The sequence below is a fragment of the Rissa tridactyla genome, chromosome 10 (assembly GCF_028500815.1).
Source record: "Rissa tridactyla isolate bRisTri1 chromosome 10, bRisTri1.patW.cur.20221130, whole genome shotgun sequence".
In the NCBI taxonomy this organism is placed as follows: Eukaryota; Metazoa; Chordata; class Aves; order Charadriiformes; family Laridae; genus Rissa; species Rissa tridactyla.
The window spans coordinates 22,084,881-22,109,306 of record NC_071475.1 but is presented as its reverse complement, the minus strand read 5'-3'; the positions used below and the strand labels follow the sequence as shown (position 1 = coordinate 22,109,306).

General features: G+C 37.5%; 2 protein-coding genes across 3 annotated transcripts in view; one reads left to right on the top strand and one right to left on the bottom strand.

Moving 5' to 3' along the window:
- TIMP4 (TIMP metallopeptidase inhibitor 4) overlaps window positions 1-24,426 on the top strand; it is a 123,148-nt gene that overhangs the window by 24,522 nt on the left and 74,200 nt on the right. The gene's annotated exons all lie outside the window — the stretch shown is intronic.
- Window positions 5,423-24,426, bottom strand: part of SYN2 (synapsin II) — a 195,429-nt gene continuing 176,425 nt past the window's right edge. The window contains exons 11-13 of the mRNA XM_054216069.1: window positions 12,943-13,003; window positions 8,884-9,181; window positions 5,423-6,330 (exon numbers count right to left, since the gene is read on the bottom strand). Coding sequence (XP_054072044.1) covers window positions 6,195-6,330; window positions 8,884-9,181; window positions 12,943-13,003 — 495 coding nt within the window. The 3' untranslated portion in view covers window positions 5,423-6,194. The remainder of the gene's footprint in view (window positions 6,331-8,883; window positions 9,182-12,942; window positions 13,004-24,426) is intronic.

The window sequence follows — 24,426 nt, the reverse complement described above, 5'->3', positions numbered from 1 at the left end:
GAGAGTTTCCATTTCCCCACGAGGAGAGGGGAGGAAAGGAGCGTTTCCTTTTTCTTAATCTAGAATATCTGGCGCTTACAGCTGTTTGGTGGATTGTACACAGACTGCACGATATGGCAGCTCGGCAGCAGAATTTGCACACTAAATTCTAGTGACAGTCTCTTTAGTAGCACACCATGTTTCTTGCTGCATGAGGCCAGTGGAGTACGCGGTCCCAAGCTATGCATGACTGAAGAAGAAAAAAGGGGATGTGGGGAAAATATACCTAAAAATATATCTACGCTCCTGACACTATCGTTAATACAGGTTGCAAAGAAAGAAAAAAGTGCAAAAAGCAGAGACTACAGGAGTTTGGCTTGAACCACCCAAAACTATGAAGTATTCAGTGATGATAGAGATAGTCAGGACAGTAATCTACTGTTTAAAGGGCCCATCTGGAAGATTTACATAATCATCAGTTTGAGAGATCTGTACAGTAGATCTCCAGTTAGAGCACACTTGGCAAGTGAGATGTTAGCTTATGGCATTCTGCACTTACTGAAAGGATGCTTTGCCCCCCCTTCTTTCTTTGTATGTTAAAACTCCTCCTAGCTTTAGAGGAGGCAGCATATTATGAGTGAAGCTGTGAGATGCTCACATTTTATTATAGTGGGTGGGAATAACATAAATATTTTCCTCTCTCACATTGACATATTTTTCTGATTATCTAGAGAATTTTTGCCCAATAGTTCCAGTTCCCACAAATAAAAATTCAGGAAACTTAAATGGCAGAATTTCATGTGAAATACCTGAGGGGTAGGGGAAAAGAAGCATCAGCTTATGCTGGTTTTCCTTAACAGAAGAACTACTAAAAGTCTAATATCCATGGTCCCTGTTAATTCTTTGGGTGATTGTCTTCACTGTTCCGAGTTACAGTAAAATCAAAACCACATTTTAGGTTTTGCTACAGACTCAAAGTGGCACATGGCATGCTGAAAAAGCACAGCTCTTGTTAATTTTAGTTTGATGTATCTAAAGTACTGTCTGGTGTTTCTTCAGTACAGCAGCAGTTCTGTAACTGATGGAGCAGATCTAGCTATGTAATTTTAAATGCCTGTACAAGATCATCACTTAAAAATGGTTGTCACTCAAAACACTTGTAACAGACTTTTGAGAAGTAGCTCCCAAATTGAAAAATGGTTAAATACCAGCCCATATGTGCTACTTTCTTTTCGCTTCTTGTCTGGATAGACAAAAATTCTTTTGTATTGTCTGCCTAGGTGCTTTTAAAAATCCATATAATCTTTTACCAAAATTTCATTCTTAGTTAAGAAAGCAACAGAAGAACAAAACCAGTGACCTTTCAGTTTTTACTACTTACTCAAGCTATCCCCATGGTGTTAGGAAGCATAGATCAGTGCAAGGTGATAATAACAATTCAAAATCTTGCCTTTAAACAAAAATTTAGCTACTCCTGAGCGCTTATAAATCCTAAGAGTTTGGCTGATTGGGATTAGTCAGAAAAACAGGCACAGGTGAGTAAAGTAGAAATGGTTATGAGGAGAGAGAAACACTAACAAAAAACATGTGTGAAGAGTTAAGCTCCCAATTAATCCATTCTCAGTCTTGTCAGGTTAGCTTACATTTTACTGCATTTCTGTTACCATCCATCACTTTTATAGAATAAAGATTTAGCCATAAAGCCAGGTACCTTCTCCTCCATAATATATATCCTGTACTGGGAAACTTAAAAGTCCATTAATGTGAAGTTCAGCAGTTTTTAAACGCCACATCCGCCCTTGGAAGTTCTGAGCAATGCCACTGCTAAGAGAAGTCCAAACTCCAGTTCCAGTAAAAATTACAAAAATCTGCTTTTTTTTTTTTTAAAAATTGTTCCTCTTTCTAATTCTTTGTAATATAATCTGTGGGAAAAACCCCCATATCTTTTACTCCTGGGCTATCTTACAGTGAAACGGGGGGGGACAGTCTTTCTGTTGTTCTTCTTGGCTTATTTTGAATTTGAAGAATGCACTTGGTACTCTAGACATTATTTAAACTCCTCTTTTTAAAAAAATTAAATTTTATTTGCATTCTTTCTTGAATTAATTTTTGAGCTGCAAGAATCTAAGTACAGATGAGCAAATAAATGTTTAACAAAACTTAAGGTACACTACCACCTTGAAGTGGAATACCCTTCCTTAGAAAATGAAGAATTAGAGGAAATGAGGAAAACAGGATTTTGCAAATTTGTCTGCTTTTTACATGACTGAATATGCATTTGGAAAAGTAATTATAGGTGCCTATATTGAAAATTTTAATATGATATTTTAAAAACATCTTTTAAATCAAAATAAAAAAATGCTTAGTTAGAAATGTTTGTCTAATAAAAAGCATTTCCATGTTGGAGGCATGTATTGTCATTTAGAACTTAAATTCATTTGTGCTGGTGTATGTGACAGTTTAGATCACCTTTCTTAAATTACTCTGAGTCAATAATCACTTCTAGTTATTTTCAGTATGGAAAAATAAACTCTACTAGTCATCAAAACTTGCAAATGCTTCTTTGTTTGTTGCACTGTCTTGCTAGACAGCTGAATTCTGCCAGGGGAAGAAGAAAGGCAGAGCTCAATTAAGTTGTCTCTTACTTCATGCCTGAATGGTTACAAAGGCTAAGATAGCTGATTGTCCAGGCACAAGAGGAATCCAGTCCCGAACGTTAGCAACTAGAGCCATTTTAGATCCCCTTTGTATATCCTGCCTGGCCTCCAGCTGCCATTTCAGTACAGCCCAGCTCTCCCACAGGTGCTGTATCACACCTGCCAACTCCGTGTGGTGATCTTGGGTACCAAGATAGGTGTCAGGAGAGGAGATCTAAAAAGGCACTAGATAGCTAGGTTGGACTTAGCCACCTCCATCCTACCCAGCCTCACTGGATGCTGCTGCTGATGGACAACTTGCTATGAAATTTATTTGCAGCATTCAACCAAATACTGGCAACAACCATGTCAATGCACAGACAATATGCACTGACTTTTTCAATTTTTTACAGTATGACAACATCGGCTCAGACAAGTGACTTTGTTCTTGTGGAGTAGGAAGTATAGAAAGTACAGACAATATTTACAAAGTACCTTAGTACTATTTTGACTACTGTTTACCGGAGAGTTTGTGGTTGTTTCAAAGCTAGATTAGCCACTTTGGCCATAATTACAACCTCTTGAAATCTGCTTCAGCGATTCAATTGGCTTCAGGCCTAATGGCCAGAAATGGCTCCATCTCAATCTTAAGACTCCGTAGATTTCATATTATCCTGATTTATATGTGAAAGATTAAAAAAAAAGAGTGCTGTACATAGAACCTATGGCATCATAAGCTGCATCTCCATGGAAAAGGCGCAAATGAAGTACAGACCTTCTGTTTCTAGGCTAATATTCATAAAGATGAACAACCACAGACACTTGGATTATTTCTGTGTTACCATCTATGTAACCCTAGATAGCATTATATTGGCTAACTGGGTATTTTGAGCTCCACATGAATTCAAAGCACAAGGTATTTAATGAAGGAAGACAAAATGGACAATAAATGTTTGAATAGACTTTTTATAAAATTTTCTGATTAGTATTTTGGAGATGTGTTATAGATTGCTTAAAAATGTCTTAACCATGAAACACCGCATAAGGAACATAAGCATGCATGAGCTTGCATGTGACACGCTTTAGCACGCTTGGCGGTATAAAGAAGTTTTGGCATTGTAGAGAGGCAATGTGTTATGTACATTGTGTGGGAGGATACACCATGCAGATTTGATTGCATCATCTTGCTCTCTTTTTTCTTTTCTTTTCTTTCTTTTTTTTGTTCCAGATGGTAAAACAAAGACTGTAGTGAAACCCGTTTTCTCCCAGGAAGAGGTGGGAGGGAATTTTATATGAGCAAGAAACTTTGCCTCAAGTCGAAATCTGGGGCCTGGACTAATGAACTACCTGTAATTCACATTGTACTAAATATTGCTGAAACTAGGCATGTACTAATCATGAACCATGCCAAACTATGCATAATTACTATGCTTTCTCTGTAGCAGTAATTAATTTGCGTTAGCAACTTTGATTAATCTTTCTAATCTAAAAGTAAAGTGCTTCTCAGACATGAAAGGCTCCGTAACAGCTCAAGGTTGTTATTGCAGCCCAGTGAAGGGTGTTTCAATCCAGTGGGGGGCAGGAGGGGGACAAAATTTTTAAAAAATTAAAGTATAGCTGATACTTATGAACTCATAAAAACTATTAACAGTTAAAGCATTCTGCTTTGCCACAGAATTCATCGTCTAAACTACAGGATTCTGTACAGAGTATACTCCTCCTGAAAGAAAACAGAATTGTAATTAATTCAGTAAGAGGGCTTCTCTGAGGGCCGTTCCACAAAGATGTGGGTTATATGCCGAGCTGAGAGACAGAGATTACATCCTATAGAGGGCAATGCTATGTATTTAACGTTGGTAATGTTGCAGTGCAAATTTACCCATAGACTCATTTTAGTCTTAACCTGGAGGAAAGCATTGTTCTAGGTATGATTGTTCAACTATGATATTGAGTCAGTCCTCATTGTCAGTCCAAAAAGGGTGTTGGTTGTATTGCCTGTGAGTGATTTGGACATGCCTGCTTTTCAGGAAATATATATGCTAGGATCATCAACTTAGACTATGTTGACAAACAGAGAGCTATCAGATGCTAATGTACGAACTAAAGTCTGACATCATTGGAGATTAAAGTTTCCATCCTTCCTTGCCAATCTCCTGGCCCAAGCTAGGCTCTTCACCCAAAGGAATCCAAAGTTGCTGAAAGGACTTAACGTCATCAAATGGTGATTGTGATTTACCTAGACTTCATAAACTATCAGATCTACAAGAGGTAAAATTTCTGAGGCAAGCAGATGTGTCTCTACAAACCCATTACAAACTCCATAGGGCTTTTAAGTTAACATTGTGTTGCTTGTTTTCTCCGTCAGACATACTAATATTACAATTATTATTTGTTTCCCTTGTTAGAACTGTTTCCTGGCAAGGAATACTGCTGCATGTAATTCACGATAGGCAGAATGACATGATAATCATTTGGAAATGGATAGTCTAGAGGGTACTAATGAACTTCAGTTTCGTTTAAATAATTTAAAAAAAATGCTGCTATTACCTCAAAATCTGGGATCAATTCTGTTTTCGCCGAGTTAGAGGAATATTTTTAAAATACATAACTTACTAGAAAATGTAAATGTGATTCTTAGAATTTATATTTTTTTATTATGCTGATTCAAAAAGGGAATAATTTGTAATAGTTCATTTTCTTACAGTTGTGGTTTGTGTCCAAATATTTTATAATCATAAAGCTACCCTTCTGATATCAGTCAAAATAGACAATATATATTGATGTTGAAACAAGCTTTGTAGAAGACATTTTTTTTAAATCAGGCATGGGACTTTACATTTATTAGAAGGTGTTCACAAAAATAAGGGTAACATCATGCATATTCTTTGCAACTAAACCCAGTTATGGTTACAGTCTGGAAATCAATTGAAATAGACATGTGGAGATACAGTAGTACATACACACTCTATTTATGACATTAAGTTAGTGTACTGATAACTCGCAGCAATACATCAGAAGTCGACAACCAGCTGATGGAAAGATTGTATAAGGAGGAAGAAACTGCTTCAATATCTCACATTACTTATGTGGCTTGACAAGAATGTCAGTGTGAACTGCCTCCTAAATTTGGGAGGCAAGAACAAGTCAAGACTATACTTTTGCAGTACAAAACATTTACACACAAAATACACATGCATTGCAATGCATTGGAAATGGGTAAAGCAAGGAGAAACCCATTACTCAATGCTTTATTAACACAATTCTACAAAGGAGTCTCAAATAGGATTATATAGTTCAGTCACAGTAAGGCCACAATATTACAATGGATAAGGACCTTAGAATTCGGCATTCTGTGTTAGTAATAGAACCCTTCCTTCCTTACAGATTTTTATACATGTTCCTGAATGGTATCTCATCAAAGTCCTTCTTCTATTTTTTTTTTTTTTTTTGTAAATTTAACATATTGCTTAATACAACAGTTAGCACAGCAGAGAAGGGTACTGCCACAGGGAAAACAAAACCTATGTAACATTCATGTAGTTTTTAGACTATATACTAGGTGCGTTTAGATGAAGCTGGCTAATCAGAAAAAAGACTAGCAAAGGATTTCCTCAAGTTTCGAATAGTTTCAGCTTTTGCTTCATCTTCATTCACAGATGATCGGAAGAAGGATGATTCTGTGAAACTGAAGGCATTTGTCAAAGACTGCGACTTGCTGCAAGACAAAAATGCAACATGTTTTGTATGGTCATATTGTCTGGCAGCTTCCATCCCCATATAACTTGTATAAAATATGAGAAAAGGAAAAACGTGGAACAAAATGGACATTCAACACATGCAATATAGTTAGATGTAGCATACACAGTTGCTGCAATACAGCACATTCCTTCTGTACTTTGATTTGAGAAGTAGGATAATCTTTTCTTTAAAAAACACATTGCTTTTTTTACAGATCTGAAACACTGTATTCTAGTAAATTGGATGATGCAAATTAGAACTTGAGGAAAAAGGGGGCCTGCCTGCTAAATCCCAATAACCACCCAACACAGGATGATCAAGGATTGTGTTTGTTATGGCTGCAAACAGTTATGCACAAAGAAAAATTAGGTATACTGGCAGAGTCTGAAGAACGAATCCTAAAGTTGTAATGTGCTCGCTCTCTCTCTCTATATATATAGTGGACATTTTGATCCTCAATGCAGGCTTAATGGCACTTTATATCTTTAAAAAAATTCCCCAAGTTAGTTATCATTTTTCTTGTCTATAAGCAGTCCAGCAATGCTATTCTGTTTTTAGTGCTAGCACGTAACTATGGTATAAGACTCTGTAAACATGAATAAAATAACATACAAGAAGGAAAATGTCTGGAGTTAAAACTTTAACTCATGACTTGTCAGATGAAATAATATTTAAAAAGTAGGCTTGAATTTAAATAGAAAACACTAATGAGTTTAATCTTTTTACGACGATATCCATGCATTAGCAAGACTCGTTAAGTGATTTCATTTTTATCTCACTACAATAATAGGATTTCAGTTTTGGCTACAGTAAAACTGAAATACTTTTCTTATTCAGATTGTCTTACACTCTCCATGGTTTGCAACTCCTCTACCTCTAATAATGTACAGCAAACAGTGCTACAGGCGCTTTAGGTTTTTCATAAATTATAGTTGTGTTAATGAGAATAGACTGATAAATGTTTGTTTGTACTCACTGAAAGAGGGAGGGTGGGAAGCAGCACTTGACTTGATTAGTAACACAATAAGTAGCCTAATTAAATATTTATTCACAGATTAATAACATGTACATACAGGTTAGGCAACAGCATGTGGGTGAATACAAAGCATACACATGCAAATAGAGTTAATCCTACAGGCAGGAGATCTGAGTCTTGGTGTGGACCTAAAACTGCTTCTTGAAAGTTAGAAAAACTACTCTTATTATGGCTTGCATCTTAAAAATGAATTTCTCCTTTTTTATTTTTTTTTAAGTAGAGACGATTCTTTTCCATTTGAAGAAAAGAAAAATGAATCAGATTTGAACAAGGAACTAAAGGAAAGGGAGAAAGCTGGGAAGCAGTATATTGCACAGGTTTTCTGTACCTGTTCTTAAGTGTTTCTCTTAAATGTCTGAAGTTCACAAGTTAAGTTTCAAACTGGTTTAGTCTTCCATCTTAAGAAAATTGACCTCCCTAATCTCTGCATATACTTAAATAAGGAATGAATGAATTTGTATTTTATGATTATAAAACAGGATAAGGAAATACACTGCCCTAGGAAGGCAAGGAAAATACTGTCATCTTTGCATAATGTCACCTAACACACCTTTTCCACTGAATTGTGCTCAGGTGAGGATTCAGAATTGGTTTACACTAGTATTAGCATATGAGTGGGTGGAAAAAAGGGATCTGCGTTACTTGGATAAAACAAAGACTACATGCCAGCCTCTGTACTTACCAAGACAAGTAGAATGTCTTTGACTCTACTGGCAATAGTGTGTGTCAGGATCGCTATGTTGAAAAAACAGCAAATTATTGCTAATACCTTCCTCATGTTTTCTGTTCACTGGTTTTAAGCTGTCAGAGGGGATATAGCTACAGATGCTTTCCATAGTCTTTACTGCAGTGTGTGGCTGGCTGGTATAGCAACAATAGCACGCTGTGCTTGAAGGAATCTTCCAGTAGTGAGAGAACTAGGGAGCATTCGCTGTGCGAGTCCCACAGCCCTCTCTGGACAGGGCCTGTGCGAGGTGCTTGTGCTGTACAGACAGTAGCAATGGATAACCATGAACAAAGCGCGACCCTGAAGAAACACAGTCTGGCAGCCACTGTCTAGCATGTTCATATGGATGGTTTCTGAGATAGGCCCTTTGAAACTGGAATCTGTTGTCTGAGTGACTGCAAGGTTAAAAGTTTAAATAGATAAGACTTCCTCTTTTCTGGGCAGGCTTACAGCACACCCAGATCATGAGTCAGTGACATAAAAAGGAAAAAAGAAATACGAAAAAGATGATGAGTTTTCAGACCTAGCTGGGGCAGAAACTGCACAACTAATAAATGAAATCTTGTGTCGTGCTTAGGATATAACTAATGACACTATCTTACTAATCATAAACAGAGAATAAGCTTTTTGAAATGTTTTAACTCATTTTAGCCTTGGGAATCTATGTACGTTTTTTTTTCGGAATGTTAGACCAATTCCCAAATTACAGTTACGACAACAAAATCTGTGTTATGAGGAGAAAAGAAAATGGATAAAGCAAATCTTACTTAAGTTGTGGATGAGACTGGGGCTTCTGTTGTGGAGCAGGCTGTGGAGCAGGCTGTGGAGCTGGCTGTGGGGCTGGCTGTGGAGCAGGCTGTGGCTGTAGCTGCGGCTCTGCTTCCTTTGATAATCTGGTGCTGGGAGGACCTTGAGCCTGGGGACGTGGTTGCTGAGTTGTAGGTCCAGGTGGACGCTGCGGCTGGGAAGTTGAGGGCTTTGCTGACTGCCCAGGGGGGTACATGCGCTGTGGCTGCAATGGCTCCTGGCTTTGTGATTGCATTCCTTGGGGTTGCACTGGGCCCCCTAGGTTCAGTACAAGAAAAACTTCATAATGTTATAGTATCAAGGAATTCTTACTAGATTTCACATCCAACACTTTAAAATAATCCTCGAATGTGATTAACTCTACTTTAGAGGCAAAATTCTATTAATATGGACTGCAGTTTCATGTAGTTAATACTACTAAGCACAGCTGGTACATTAGTAACTTGCTTGAAGCCCCTGTCATTCACCCTTAAAATTTCTAAGAAGTACCAATTTTATCCCAGCAGTAGCGGCACTGACTTCAAAACAAATCAATGGAGTTACACCTGGTATAACCTTGGCCCAGCTCAAGGAGAGGCTGCGAAATAATCGAATTAACCAGTAACATCTATTTCAGCAATACAGCTAGTATTTTCCATGTAGTTATTGCAGTTTTGTTCCTCCGAAGTTTTAAAATTAGTTCTGTAATATTCCTCTTAGATTCACTCTTACAGCAGTAAAACAACTTTATACTGCAATTTTCTGGCTAATTTAAAGTCTTTTGGTAACTTATTTAACCCCTGATGACATATGTCGAGACCATTACAAGAAACACAAGAAACTCATTACTAATTTTTTACCAAGGATCTTTGCACTGAGAAGGAAGTACACTGGCAAAATACTGTATCAAGTGCGAAACTACAATGTGTAGTAGAGACTTAAGTTGTGAAATCCATGGCTGAAAGATGCTACATCATCATACAAGGGTTATTTTCTGCTTTCTGACTGAAATAGTGCTGTGTCAGATACCAGTGGGCATGCTGCTTTTATCTCGTATCAGATGTCTGAATGTGGTTTTCTGGGCTGACAGTTGTTATAACTGAATACTTATTCTTGCATGTGACAAGGCACACAGGACACCTGAGTTAAGGGGAAGAAAGGAAAGGATGAAATTCTGAGCAATTTCTTTGTATAATGTTTCACTCAGGGCAAGAGCTTTGCTGAACAGTAAATATTATAGGAGAGAACTCATCTACATGTTCTAACATTTGGGAATTTTTAGTCTTACACAGATATTTAGTGCAAGTAAAAGACTTAATCTGTTCAGGTCTCTAAAAAAAACCTTAATATCTGGAAGTACTGTTGCAATACAAGATTTTATTTTTTTTTAATTGCTATTACAGTGAGCTTTCCACTTACTATATGAGATTCCAGTGTATGTGTCTGAGAACAGCATGTACTAATGCTTCAATAAGTTTTAATACAGTTGTAGCAGTGTGTTGTGGTGTAGAAAGATAAATAGCACGTAATGTATGTTAAGGAATGTGCCTTCATTGTTTATTAATTTGAACCACTTTTGTAGGAAATATTTGAAGGTGATAACACGGTCTTGCAACATCTTAATAAGGATTGTTTTCTTATTAGTCTCCTTTCACTCAATATTGAAAAACAGAAAGGTTTCTTTCCCCCACTTGCATATACAGGCTTGAATGCCAGAAACTTTACACTGAAGACAGATATAACTTTCTTTTATTGCACATTAAGCTGTACAAGATATTTCACATAAAAGATATACTGCTGTCACACTTCCAGCATTTGCTCACTTTCTTGCAGCTGGGTTGTACAAAAGGCAACAATCATGAAAGAAACTTTTACCAAAAATAACTCAACAAAACTAAACATTAAGCCTACACTGTAAAACATCTGTTCCCTGTTACCCACAATATTGCACCTAAGCATGCTTACATGCAGAGAGACATTTTGGCTTGCTTCTTGTCTGTGGTATGTAGTAATAGTGTGTGCCCTTGTAAATCCTTTACAGTCAACAGGCTGAAATCCTATCTGCAACACCCATCGCTTCTTTGCACACACAACTCACAAATGTCGTGTGAAAAGCACTTGTGAATACGTGTACTACTACATGCAAAAAAATACCAACTGCTTTGAATAAAATCAATCATCAGATTCATTTCTTCACCCCAGGGCAGTATGGTTTATTCACTTTTATGGCGTCTGGAGGTAAGGATTTGTGAACCTGGTTCTAAGTGGAATTTTCTTAATATAGAACAAAATAGCCAATGCCATCATTGGAATGATCACTGACCCAGACAAATGCTGATCACTAAAGCAAAATATTCATGTAATTTACTGATAGGTAGTAAACAGTAGCACTTACCACAAACATTTAAATAGCTAATAATGCATACCTTAATTCTCATCTTACCAGCCAGCTTGTACAAATAAAAGAAACACTAAGAATGATGATTCTCACTGATAATTTTTTCCAGTGTTTGTAGGGAAAACAGAAGTAGAACATAAGGCTGTTTTCCCTTTAAACAAAATTGTTTGCACTAAACTAATGGCCACTACTCATCTTTGTACATATTCAAGATTAAAATTACAGTTTTGCGGCTCGCTTGCAACTAAGCTTCATGGTATGCTAGCAGTGTGTAGCTTGTGATTCCAGGCTAGATTTCTCACAACAGATTAACCGCCTGCCTGTGTATTTCTCCTAATACTGCATTATACATCAGTTATGCAAAAATCACAAATAATTTACCTACAGAAAATCTAGCAGTTGTCAGGCATCTCAAGCCTTTTTGCATGTTTGATTTCAAGCAATTATCATAAACCCTATTTATGTGGATAACGCTGGGACTGAATTTTCTTTATAGCTATCTGGCTATTTCTAGGTTTAAAATAGTAGACCTGAGTTGGTAAAGTAAACCGCTCTCATTTTTGTCTCGCATTCTAATCAAACCCCTAGATGGTTAAAGGTACCTTGGTCTACCATCCCCTAACATCTCGCATTTGAAAAAAAAAACAAAACAAAACAAAAAACAAGAGCTCTTACAGGAAGTTTAACAGTCCTTGAGGTACTTCTCACCAAATAACCTGGGATTTAACTCTTAGGTAATCTAAGATTTTTGAAAGTATTTGCATTAATTTTCATTAAAAATCTCCATAGATTACTAATTCAAAATGACAACAAAAGGTACTACTTAATTGAAATAGGATACATTAAATACTCACACTTTCACTGAGATATTGCACATAGGTGGCCCTTTTACATAGCTTTGTAGCTAATAATTTAATGCAGAATTACTAAAAATATGAATACCAGTATGTAAAATAGAAGCTATTTTAAATATTCCTTGGGAAGAACTGTATCTTATGGAGTCACTGAAATATTAGACTTCCACTTGTGTATAAGTAAAACCCAAATGTTAACAAATTTTATAAAATTATAAATAAAAAGCTTCACTAGCAAACTCTAATCTAGACTTTTAAAAATATATCTGGATCACCTGCTTATTAGTCATGCACACGCACAAAAAAATAAAGGCTATGAGTACAGTGTGCACACACTCACAAAGTAAGCAAAAGTATTTAGATTTGAACCTTGGTGGTATTTTACTTAACGATATATAATACTCAAAAAATACTGTCTAACCATCCATAATGTACAGTTGCACTGGGCTCTAAAGAGGCACATTCTTTGTACACTGTTGACAACAGCCCTGAAATCACAAATTTTACAGAGAAAGGTAGGTAAGCATTACACGCACAGACAGGAACAAGGAAACAACCAGACGGTATAGTTGACACTGCATAGAAAAAACACAGTCCAGGTCAGCACTGAAACAATGCAAAAATTGAACAAAACTGGTATGTTTGCTTTTAAGATTGTGTGTTTGTTTCTTTTTTTTCATTTTGATTTTTGCTTTACCCCTTGCTTTTAGTCTCAATTATCTAAGTAGCCTGGACTTGTTTTGGTCCTACTGCAACGCCATTACAGTCGAGAATGTACTGTAAACAACCTTGAGGTGGTGGTCGCTGAGGTGGGATTTTGTTTGGCTCTGGCTCCTTTAGTGATCCACTCTGGAAAATACATTTGAAAACAGAAGAGAAAAGAAAGTTAGAGTAGCTTAGTTCCAATTTCCCACTAATTTGTCTTTATTTTCATTAGAAATCTCTTTATTGGTTGGGGCTGAACATATACTTTTAATTTATTCCAGATAACATTTTGTAATTTAGTTGCTTTCTGACATGATATATGAATCCCGGGCTAATCCAAAGCTGAGTTCTTAAGAAAAAATTGTTTTCCCTTTGCAGCATGTGATCATGATACAGGGAGTGCCTTCTCAAATCTTACCTCCGTTTGGGTATGGTCTTTCTCCTTCAGTTCCTAGCACCTTCAACGACTTTTCTGTATCTCATTGCTTCTGCTTTCTTTTTTAGGATAGACTGAATAGAAAACGGACTTTGACAGATACCTTTGTGTAATTTAAGAAATAATTTCTTTTTAATTACATTCACTTGTATCTGGAAGGATTTTTTGCTTTGATTTGCTGACTGTAAATGCGAAGGGAGACAGGCTACTCTAGGTTAGCTGTTCTGCTAAGCAAAATGAAAGGAAGCAAAAACCACAGACAAATAATAAAAATAATTGAAATTACTTCATGCTACTCCATCTGATGTGTTATTAGAAACACATGTAATACTTAACTTTTCAAAACAGGAGATTTATTTGGCAGCATCCCTTTCAAATGTATACTTGTCAAGAGGAAAAGATGGGCCTGAACCAAAACGTTGGAGCAGAACACCCTCTGGGAACATTAGTATTTGAATCCAAACTTTGTTTTAGGCCCATCTCTAATATTTTGAAAAGTGAAATATGTTAAATCCTTGGACATAATAGCTTGGATTTTTTTTTTAAGGATCCAGAAATTAAATGGCCATCTGTCAAGAGGGAAAAACCCTGGAATGTATTAAATAGTCAACGTAGAATTAATTAAACATGTTTCTTGCAAAGCTTACTGTTTTTTTCTGGTAGATTTGTGTTCAATCTTAGAACTACAGAAATAAATCTTACTCATAGTGACGTGAAATCCTGCACAGCAATCTAGAAGTTACACTTCTTAAATGTTACAAGACAACAACACTCTATCATACGCAGCTCTTGCAAATTGCTTTGCCTGCTTTAGCTACATAAATAAAGGGATACGGGACAGGTCCAAAACTCTAACTATTCAGAGTTACCAACCTTCAGAAGACCGCATGAGGAGCAAAAATGACGTGTACACAATGAATGAGGCAAAATCTGATCCTTGTATGAACTGACACAGTTACATAGTTCTCGGTAAGCATCGTTGTAAGGATGAGGATATGTAGAAAAGAGGACAATTTCATAAGGAAAGAAACAACCACTAGAAAATTTTGAAGTGCTTTAGTGTGGGTTTAAGTCCTCTCTGTTTTGTTTCTCTCCTTCCTCTAATTTTCTGAACCACATGTAAAAGTTGACGTTCTATCCTATGCATGTTTCAGTAACGTTAAGTATTTGTGGTATCCACTCTGTATAATGCTTGGAGCTCACTGAAACAATATGCATTTACATCAGTAAGTCCTTGGATACTGGGGAAACTGGCCCAGAGTGGAAACCTGGAAAAGCTGCCCTGGAGGAGCTCACTGCTTTCATATTCCAGTACCATTGTTCTGATGCACCTGGCACCTTCCCCTGCACGCCCTCAGGGCACTTGGGGCTCTGTATTACAGAGCAGCCTGTGTCTCCTTTGCTGCTGCAGCCTGACACATGGAGTGTGCCCTTAAAGGGAAAGTACAAGTACCTTACTCACAGGGCTTAAGGACCTCCAAGAATCTTTCCGGAGCACCAAACAGATCATGTGACTTTTGTTAGAAAGCATGCATGATGTTTTATAAGGAACATTACTACGATTACCATGTGACAGAGTTCCTAGCCCTACAAAGGGCCATAAACCAATCTGTATCATTCTCTGCAGTGGCGGAGGGCGCCTAGGGAGGATATGAGTGTTGCTACCTTTTTACTAAAACAAAAGCAAAAGATTATAAGAAGTAGCTAAAACTCATCTTTTATCTAGAAACTGAAAACACAGACTGGCAGTTTAAATTCATATCTACTTTAATGTTAAAACAACATCTGCAGGGCCTCTGTCTCCTCCATGCCTCGAGGCTGAAGCAAACCTGCCATTTGTTCTTGCACTGGAATGGTCTTGGGCTTTATCGCACACACCACCTAACTGATCTGACATGACAACATCAGTACTTATGCAATCTGCATATCTCTCCATCTTACAAAGAAATTATTTTATCCTAAATTAAGCTTTCAATAAACCTTATGGAAGCTTGCTAATCCTCACCTCAACTGTTCTGAAAGTTTAGAGCCTTTGTGCGCTTTCTGTTGAAGGTGTATTTCCCCCTCTCTAGTCACTGACTGCAGCTGTCCTGATTTTACCACCCACACATCCTTTTTTTCACCAGATATCACCTGGTGCTTCCAGGAACCTCACCCACACTCCAGGCCAATCACATGGGTATATTACATTTGCTAATTAGCCAACCCACCCAGGCTGACCCAAAAAGACTAATTAGCATTACATTCCTAATTGAGAAATCTTACTCATGGTTTTTCAATGGTCTGTAGTAATCCAGTCCTTTTCAAGAGTCTTTCTTTCAGACAGTCAGAAACCTTGATACTTGATATTAAAGTCAGGCTTTGAACCAGTCTTGTTTGCTGTCCTGAGCCAAGGCCTTTAATAAAATCCAGGCTTCTTCTAAAACACCAGTTGTTGGCAAATTAACTCCAGACTGTTACTTCTCACCTCTCCAGGGTGGTGTGCCAATGTAATTGTAAGAGCTGCTAACTCCTTATGGGCAACACAACCTCTCTGAACAGAGATGCTGGACTAGACCTGTCCTGCAGATGTACTCACCCCTCTTGGCTTTTTTTTTCTTTTTCTCTTTGTTGCCCAGCCTAGAAGCTCACCCTCCTACCACTTTCTTTTAGTACAAACATGTTTTCCTGTACTGCAGTTCTGATCTACAAACTTGCCTATTGCTTAGCTCAAACATTGCAGGAATCAAGGATTAGAATGCAGAATATATCATGGAAAATGACCCTGAACAGAGTCTTGGATGCTCACGTCATGGTTAAAGAGCAAAATTAGTAGTAGAGAAGCTAAAAACTACATTGTTTAGTATGGTTCAGGATTACTGAAGTGAGGTGTGGTAACAGCTGTCGTAAGGAGCCCTTTTGGTTTTCATTTTATGGAACACAACTTTCATACCACATCCAAATTCCCCAAAGAGAAGGGACTGCTGATGTTGACAGTAACATTACATAGAACAGCTTCTAGAATCTCTCCCATTCAAAGGGGATTTACTGTTTATATAACTATTCTGAAAAAACACAACTTTACTTGTGGAAACCTCTAAGCCACATGAATGCTGCAAGTATACTATTGTGATTTCTCAACTCCGGGTATAACAACTGATGCTTTGGTTGCATAATGGTCTTTAAGAATATTGGCTAAGTTAATTACAGCCAGAGCAGAAACCCCACTGCTTGTCTAGAAGACAGATGTCTCTAGATGTCTCTGTAGCACTTCCTTCCTTTCCACACTTACCTGAAACAGTCTCCTTAGAATTTTAGGGGTTGAACTGGAGGAAAGAACTGTTTGTTCTTCAAAGCATGTTGTATTAGAATTTGATCAGTGGTACTAATTCTTTTTCTACCTTGTTCATTTATATAAATGCAGACTGGATTCATATATACTTAAATTTTGAACAGTCTGAAGAATGTTGAAATGGGTGGGAGCAAAAGCAGCAACTTGGCAGGGAAATAGCCCTTGGGCAAAAGAGATGCTAAACTGAGTCCCAGCAAAAATTGATTTTGATTTGGCTGAGTTTGAAGATTTTGTGAACTATAGTTGGAGCACGTATAGTTGTTTTTGGGTTTCATTTGGTTTTCTTTGTAATGCAACGATAGAAGCTTTTCATAGGTATTTCAATATTTGAAGGAAAAGCCATGTTTTTCAGGTCAAGAAGTAGAGGGATCAATTGAGAAGTGCCAAAACACGAGCTGAGTTAGATCTCATAAAGGAAACAAGAATAAGTTGTAAAACAATTAAGTAACAGGAGAACTAAGAAAAAATGTGATTGCTAAGCAGAGAGATAATTTAGGCAGGATGTCAATAGTAAATGAATGTTTAAAGTGTCCTAGATTATGATAAATACAGGAGGAAGGACAAGATGGCAGGTGGGATAAAAGCTAAAAATGAGATGGAGGTAAAAATTAAAGGTCTTCCTGGGCTCATATTGGTCAGACCAGATATTCTTCATCTCAAAAATCAAAACCAGCTGACTCATGAAATACAGAATTCCGTACCAGATATCTCTAACAATTGGAAATGTACATGTTAGACTGGAGAAGGTTAAGCACTAATACTACAGGAATTACATTGTGGGTAAGGAAGTGGCTATTGTGGAGATACGCAGTTATTGAAGAAAAACTAACGGGAAGGATATAACTGGGATGTGGAACTCAAGTAGCATTTTCATTAATTCAGTTGGCACAAAACACTAGGTGTGTGCTACTACAACCTGTAGATGATACAGATTTGGAAGACTACAAAATATCCTAAATAAAGAATTAAAAGGATGAGTGGAGTTAAAAAAAAAAGAAGAAAAGCAAGAAAAAAGAAACTTAAATGCAATGTCCAAAATAATTTATTTATGGACTAATAACATGCATCATTCAAAAATGCAGAGTTCACTAACTGAAATCTAATGGGAAAGATTTGTGCAGTGAAAAAACCAAAATCTTATCCCACATTCAGCGAAGTATTCCCAGCAGGTGTTAGGCATGATGCTGTGTATCGTTTACATCACCCCTGCTCAAGAAAGATTAATGTAAGCTGATCTGGCACAGAAAAGCGCTATTAAACTGACCAGGGAGATGGAAGAGTCTATACCTACAGCATTTGGAAGAACATGTCTTGCTTACTTTAGCAAAATGAAGGCTTGAATGCAGTACAGTTGCTTTTTATAAATATATTGGACTGGTAAAGAACTAGGCAGAAAACAAGCTAGACTAAAGGACAATGTGAACCAAGAAGAAATGGGTATAAACTGACTAAAACTGGGCTGGAAATAAGCACATATTGTATAATTTAGCAAAGCACTGAGATCTTGAAGTGGCTTTCTGATACGGAGAATACAAAAATAGGAAACTCCTTAGCTCCTTGTTGCTCACTGCTTTATTCATTTAATGTCTAGTGAGTATGGCAGGGATACTGACCCATTGCTGGTTCAGACCTTACCCTATTTCGGGTGACTCTGGCATAGGTGATGTATCTGCTTCACTGCGTTGCCAGTGGCGTTGAACAGAACTACAAAGGTTTTGCTATTTATTGTCTTATATATTCCCTGTGGGCTGGGAAAGGCAGTGAAACAGACCTAGTTCCAGTTATAATGGAGAGATGTAGTAAGGCACACCTTGAAAGAAGCCACCTTCCCTTTGCCTAGTGCAAAGGGGGCAGCTAGACGAGAGCTGGCTCCTGCTTTTTACAGGTTTTTTGGAGTAGCAGTGTTCAGTCTTGCCCTTCTCTGCTGAGGAAATCTGTATGGAATAGACACTCTCAGAAAAACTGATGCCAGCCTAGAGTTTCTTCAAGTTAAAGTTGCGATAAAGAATTAAAAAATTTAGAGCAGCTTTTGTTATTGCTCAACCAACTTTCCAAACTACCTGTGCAAAACCCATTAAGATCTTCCTCTGAATGGGAAGGGAAATGACTGCGGAGAGCAAAAAGCAAGATATACAGTGTAATTTGTAATTGGAATAGTATTTACAAAATGCACTGGAAAAGCCTTCTGTTTTCTTTTAAACATCAAAAAGTATTCTAACTTAGATTTTATAGACTAAGTGTTTTCCATTGCTAGATAACTAATTACTTCCTAGAGAATAGTTTCCTTCTTGAATAATTTTACAGGCAGTCTTAAAAATGAGTACCCCTGAGATACTGAAACAGGTGACTTCCCATTGTCCATTCCAGCCCGATTTTCTATTATTCTGCTGAAAAAAAAAAATCCTACCCGCCAAAGAGGTGAGGTTTCTAGAGAAAAAGTAGGATGTCAACTTACTGGGGAAAATTAATTTCTTAAGCAGCACTGCTTGTCGAGGCTAGATGGTCCCTTTCTGTAGCCAATCGCTAATTCTAATGGACAAGGATGCAGTCTTATTTTATTGCAGGCTCTTGCGTAAAGAAGCCAGATTTCAACTTGCGGTATTGAAAAGGGAACACTAAAAGCATGCAGTTGCACAGCAGCTTTCAGGCAGTTCTTTCCAGTGAAAAAATTGCTCCCCATAGACATGAAGGAATGTGGACTATGCGATAGGAGAGAGCTCCCCCTGTGTGCTAAAGCAGCTGAGACTAAAATGCATACGCATGCATGTCTGTACCAGAGAAAGAGCTGAAAGATAGATGGACAGGCAGATGAAAGTCCTACAACATATCTAGAAGACTTCCTCACACCTTCCACAGTGTACACAGATCCCTCTACATACATAGAGGACAAAGTATCCCTTGGGGCTTGATAGTGTCAAAGTCCTATGCTGTTGTTTGAAGTTGTAAGGAAGGTTTTGACCCTTGAACTCAGGGGCTTTGACCCTGGCTGATGCCACACTGTATCTGCTTCTCCAGTCTTAACAAAAAAAGCAGATTTTTTTTTTTTTTTAAATACGGGATGGCAAGTGATCCTTGCATGACGAGGAAGAGAGTAAGATCTTCAGAACTTCATCTTGAGTCAAAAAGATCCATCATTACTGGATCCATTCAGAACTGAAGTTTATGCTTTAAACGAGAGTCTGGAAAAAAGATGGTGCAGGTAACTCAAGTCCAGTCTTACAACCCACATTTTATCTTAACAGTATTGTATCAGTGTTACAACAGTGGAGTGGGAGGAGGCATGGAAAAGAGATAGTGAAACACTTGAGCTCCCCCCAGACAATAGCATAGTTCAGAACTCCAGTGTATGACCAGAGCATAAGACCTCTCCGGCACTGGTTGCACGTGCTTCTCTTCTTGTGTCTTCTGGTGCAGCACAAGTACACAGCCACACAGAGGAGGTGCTGGTGGCTGGTCTGAGCTCTGACGAGCTTCCTGAGTCTTTCCTAGGAGTTGAGATTCTGAAGAATGATATATAAGCAGCTGAAGACAAGGTTGCTCTGCTGGCAGCTGGACAGATGGAGAACTGATCCACCACTGACGTTGTGGTGGAGGAGGGAGGTCGCTCCGTTTTTCCACGGACAAATCAAGAGTATTTGAAAATGAGCTGCTTTGTTTTGGATTTTTCTGTAATTTCTCTTGGTGCTTATCCTTGTTTAAAAATTCTAATGCATATTTAGCACATCGTCCTTATTCAAAATAAACTGTGTCAATGACTGCTGGGGAGAGGGACAGAATCCTTGCAAGTTAAACATGGAGTAAAGCCAAATAGCTTTGCTTAACAGGTTATGATTTAAAGGTCAGAGAAATCAAATAAAAAAGTCAAGTGGAGACAGAGAATGATAACAAAAAAAGTAGAAGGGAAACACCCACCACAGTGGGGAAAAGAAAGGAGACCAAGGAAAAGCCTCCAAAAAAAAGATATTTCTATTAGGTTTGTCTTAAACAAAATCAGAGAGTAAAAATAGATGAAAAATAAGATAAAATAAAAAATCAAAAGGATGTTATATGATAGTAATTATAGCACTAAGACAAAACAGAGAGATCTAACTTAGATGTTCCATTTCTATTTGTGTATGTGGCAGCTATTGCCTGTTCTATAATGATGGGATTACTGTTTTCCTTGTTTTAATTTTGAAAAGGCTGTGTGTTGCTCTATAATGGAATGAGGACATTTTTGAAGTCTCCCTAAAAATGCCTGTGGGAGAAGAAAGCTATTTCTCGCAGAAATCTATTAAGAACAAACAGGCTACTCTGTAATGGTGGGCTCATGATTACTTAAAAACTGAACGTTTTCACTATTCTTGAGGGTAGTCATCTTGCAGTTTTAGAATTCTTAGTGTCTGCTTCTGCCAATACAATTGGCAGATGGTGACATGATCAGAAGATCATCCTGCAGAAGATAATAAAAAAGTTAACAAAAGCATAATTTTGTTGTGTGAATGAAGACCAAAAGAGAACAGTGTTGTTGTTATGTTTAAAATAAACAGGGAAAAGTATCTATTATCTATTAACTAGTAATACTTGTCACATTTTTCAGTTTTAGCTAGCATTTTGTTGCCTTCTCTATTATAAAATTATTAGCACTAAGGCTGAAGCACTCCATCCTACAGCCAACTGAAGTCACCCCTAGTGATTCTGGTCCTGAAGCTTGGCTCAGTCAGGTTGTCCATGGGGCTTTTTCCTTTGGGCTCTTCTAACGAGTATTTTTGGGAGCAACTCTTTCTCTTACCAAGCTTTGCTCGGCTTGCCTGCAGGGATCACGTGTTTTTCCAGGTACACGGCTGGCGATGCACATTCAATATAGAGTATTCAGAAATAATAAAAAAAAAAAATCAGGCCACATCCTGAAAGCTTTTATTTCATTTGGACAAATTTCTGTTGATGATGGTAGAAATTTTGACCAAATAATCCTAAACCTTTAATATATGCCCTTTAGTAAATTCTCTCTTACAGTCTAAACGCCATCAAATCCCTTAAAAAGCGCATTGTAAAGGCACATTTGTGTAGTTGTTGGCACATCATTTCAAAAGAAGCTAAGAAAGATAAACACTTATTAGTGTTTTGATTTAATCCTCCTCATTTAATGGGTACATTCACAGCTAACCACTAAAAGCATTTCTGTAGACATTTATCACTAGTGACTATCCTGCAAGCTATTTACCTGTTACTTCTGTTCAGGAGTAAGACTAAACAAGCAACAGAATTGAGCAATACATACGTACCTCCCTTAGTAACTACTCCATCTACTGGTACAGGATCTCAGTAAGTATTTTAAAATAGGTTATCTTATTTGTTATTAAAATCTCCGCTCAACATTCTTCTGTTGTGTCCCACTGTTTTTTAATGACTATCAATACTAAAAATCTTAGGATTTATTTTCCTGCATGAAGTTTTTTAAAATCTATTACAATACCTGAATGTCAAGTTCAAATGCTTAAAATAAATCAAGCTTTGCGTAATGAAATAGTGACTATAAATATGTGGACATCCTTCACCCAGCAGTAAAGTCTGCGTCTCTGCCTCTGTTGTGATCTCTGTCACTTATATGAAGAACACAGTCTCTGCCTTGAATAGTTTTCTTATTCGAAGATGGACAAAACATCCTTGGTGTAGAAAAAAATATACGCTAGTATTTTATACTTGTGATAAATAAACTTGGCTGTTGTAAATTTTGCTGCCTCAAATGTGGCCTTTTACCAGGATACCGTGAGCTCAGGGTCCATACATGTTTATTTTCTTCTGCTTTTCTTAATTCTGTACTTTTATATTAGGATCCAAAAGGGTAACAGCTGTTTTGCTTATATTTTCACAAACATAAAATAACTAAAAGGTTAAAACCCCCTTTGATTAAAATAAGCGTCTCCTCTTCCAAATATTCACAGCTAAACATTGGGTGTGTACATATATACACACTTATATATACATACCCATTAAGGCAGCACATTAAAATATATTCCATATTAAAATAATGAAAATAAATGAAATAAATACCTTATAATAGCATTATGAGACATTTTCGAATAAGGAGCACTTAGTATTTGTAACATGTATACCCAATTTCTTGTTTAATGTGATACAGCTTCTCTAATACGTTTTAACACGTTATAACGCTCAGTATCAGCCAAGTCCCCAAACCAGGTCTCCCCAGGAGAGGCAGCCACAAGATGTCGCTGCCATTCAGAGAACCACCACTCGCTGCGGCAGAAGAGGGCAACACGTGCAGCACTGCCAAAGTGACTTGTAAGAATGGTTTCAACGTGATAGTTTTCAGAATGGCTTTTGGCTTACATAACCTTTGAAGGGCCCTGTGTTTCCTCTTCTGTAACATATATATACCCCAGCAATATTTTTCATTGTTCCTTACGAGTTTTGATAACAATGGGTCAGATTCTCTGCCAATGTTTTTAGGAAAGCATCTTGCTGCTCTCTGACTAATTATCCTTTAAGTCAGAACAACAACTCAATAAACACTTTGATTAGTCATTTGCTTACCAGGGACTATGATTTAAAATAACTTCTAGGCAGATGGACAGTGCAAGGGGCAAAGAGTGACTACTTAGATGTTGTAGTCATTGATGGCTGTCAAAGTGCATACAAAACTTTGAGGTAAACACTGAACAGAAAAAACCTTATTGTTCGTTAATGCAGACTACAGAAGATGCTCAATTACTGTCTATACAGATATACTGCTTGTTTATTGACAAGCTATATTGCTCTGTTTATATAGAGTAACCTGATGCAGGAGTTGGGAAAGACCAACAATTATTAAGAGACACATATTGTAAAACCCTGTCCAGACATTCTCCAGGGGCTCTGTGCTCCTTTGCCCTGAGCAGAGAGAAAGGCTCATCTCTTGAGCTTATTTAGGATCTGGGCTTCCATTAGATGTTATTCCACACATCTGGGTACATCAGCTTTATGGTCATATGATGCCATAGATGCCATTTATCCCCTATTTAAATGTCTTCCTAAGAGAAAAAAATACAGCACGTGTGGTTTTAGGGGTCATTAGATCCTTTAGCAGCCTTTGTAAGGCAAGCTCCGTTAAATTATTCCTGCTGTCTGTTAGTAAAGCTCTAATTACACCAGGGAGTGATTTGCTTTGCACCAGTTCAGCAGGATTCTCAGATGCTAACACTTGAAACTCTGTATTTACCCTCATTCGTGCTGAATGATTTAGCGTGGTCTTTTAATTTATTTATTTGTTAGGCAGGCTTTCCTTCCAGACATAAGGAAGAAAAATATGTTCCTGCAAGTAAGCGCCAAAGGAATGTGACAGAAAGAAAATTTTGGTGGTGATGTTAATTGGTTAGTTTATCATTAGGGGTCTCAAGGATGATACACAGCTGTAGCAAACCTACAAGTCGTGGCCCTGTTCCTTTTCCCCTGACCACGGATTATACTTCAGCTGAACTTCTATGAGACTTCTACGCAAAGCAGAATGCCATTTAGAGATAAAGCCCACACCTCAAATTTAGTGCAGAGAAGTTCACTTCTCCTAATAAACAGCCTAATACTGAATTCTAGATTCCCATATAACGACATGATGGGATCCTTCCCAGTTACGTGCATTCCCCTTCAGTTAAGATCAAATCAAGTAACTGTATTGCCTTGCCATCATAAAAGCTTCAGTTATTTGAAACAAATTGCTGCTCATCGTAAGTAGTTTGCTGTAAAAAAAGAAGTAAATCTAACTGATGCAATGTAATAGAAGTGTGACTGCTCTTATGGAAAGCCAAGAATAGGTAATTTGATAAT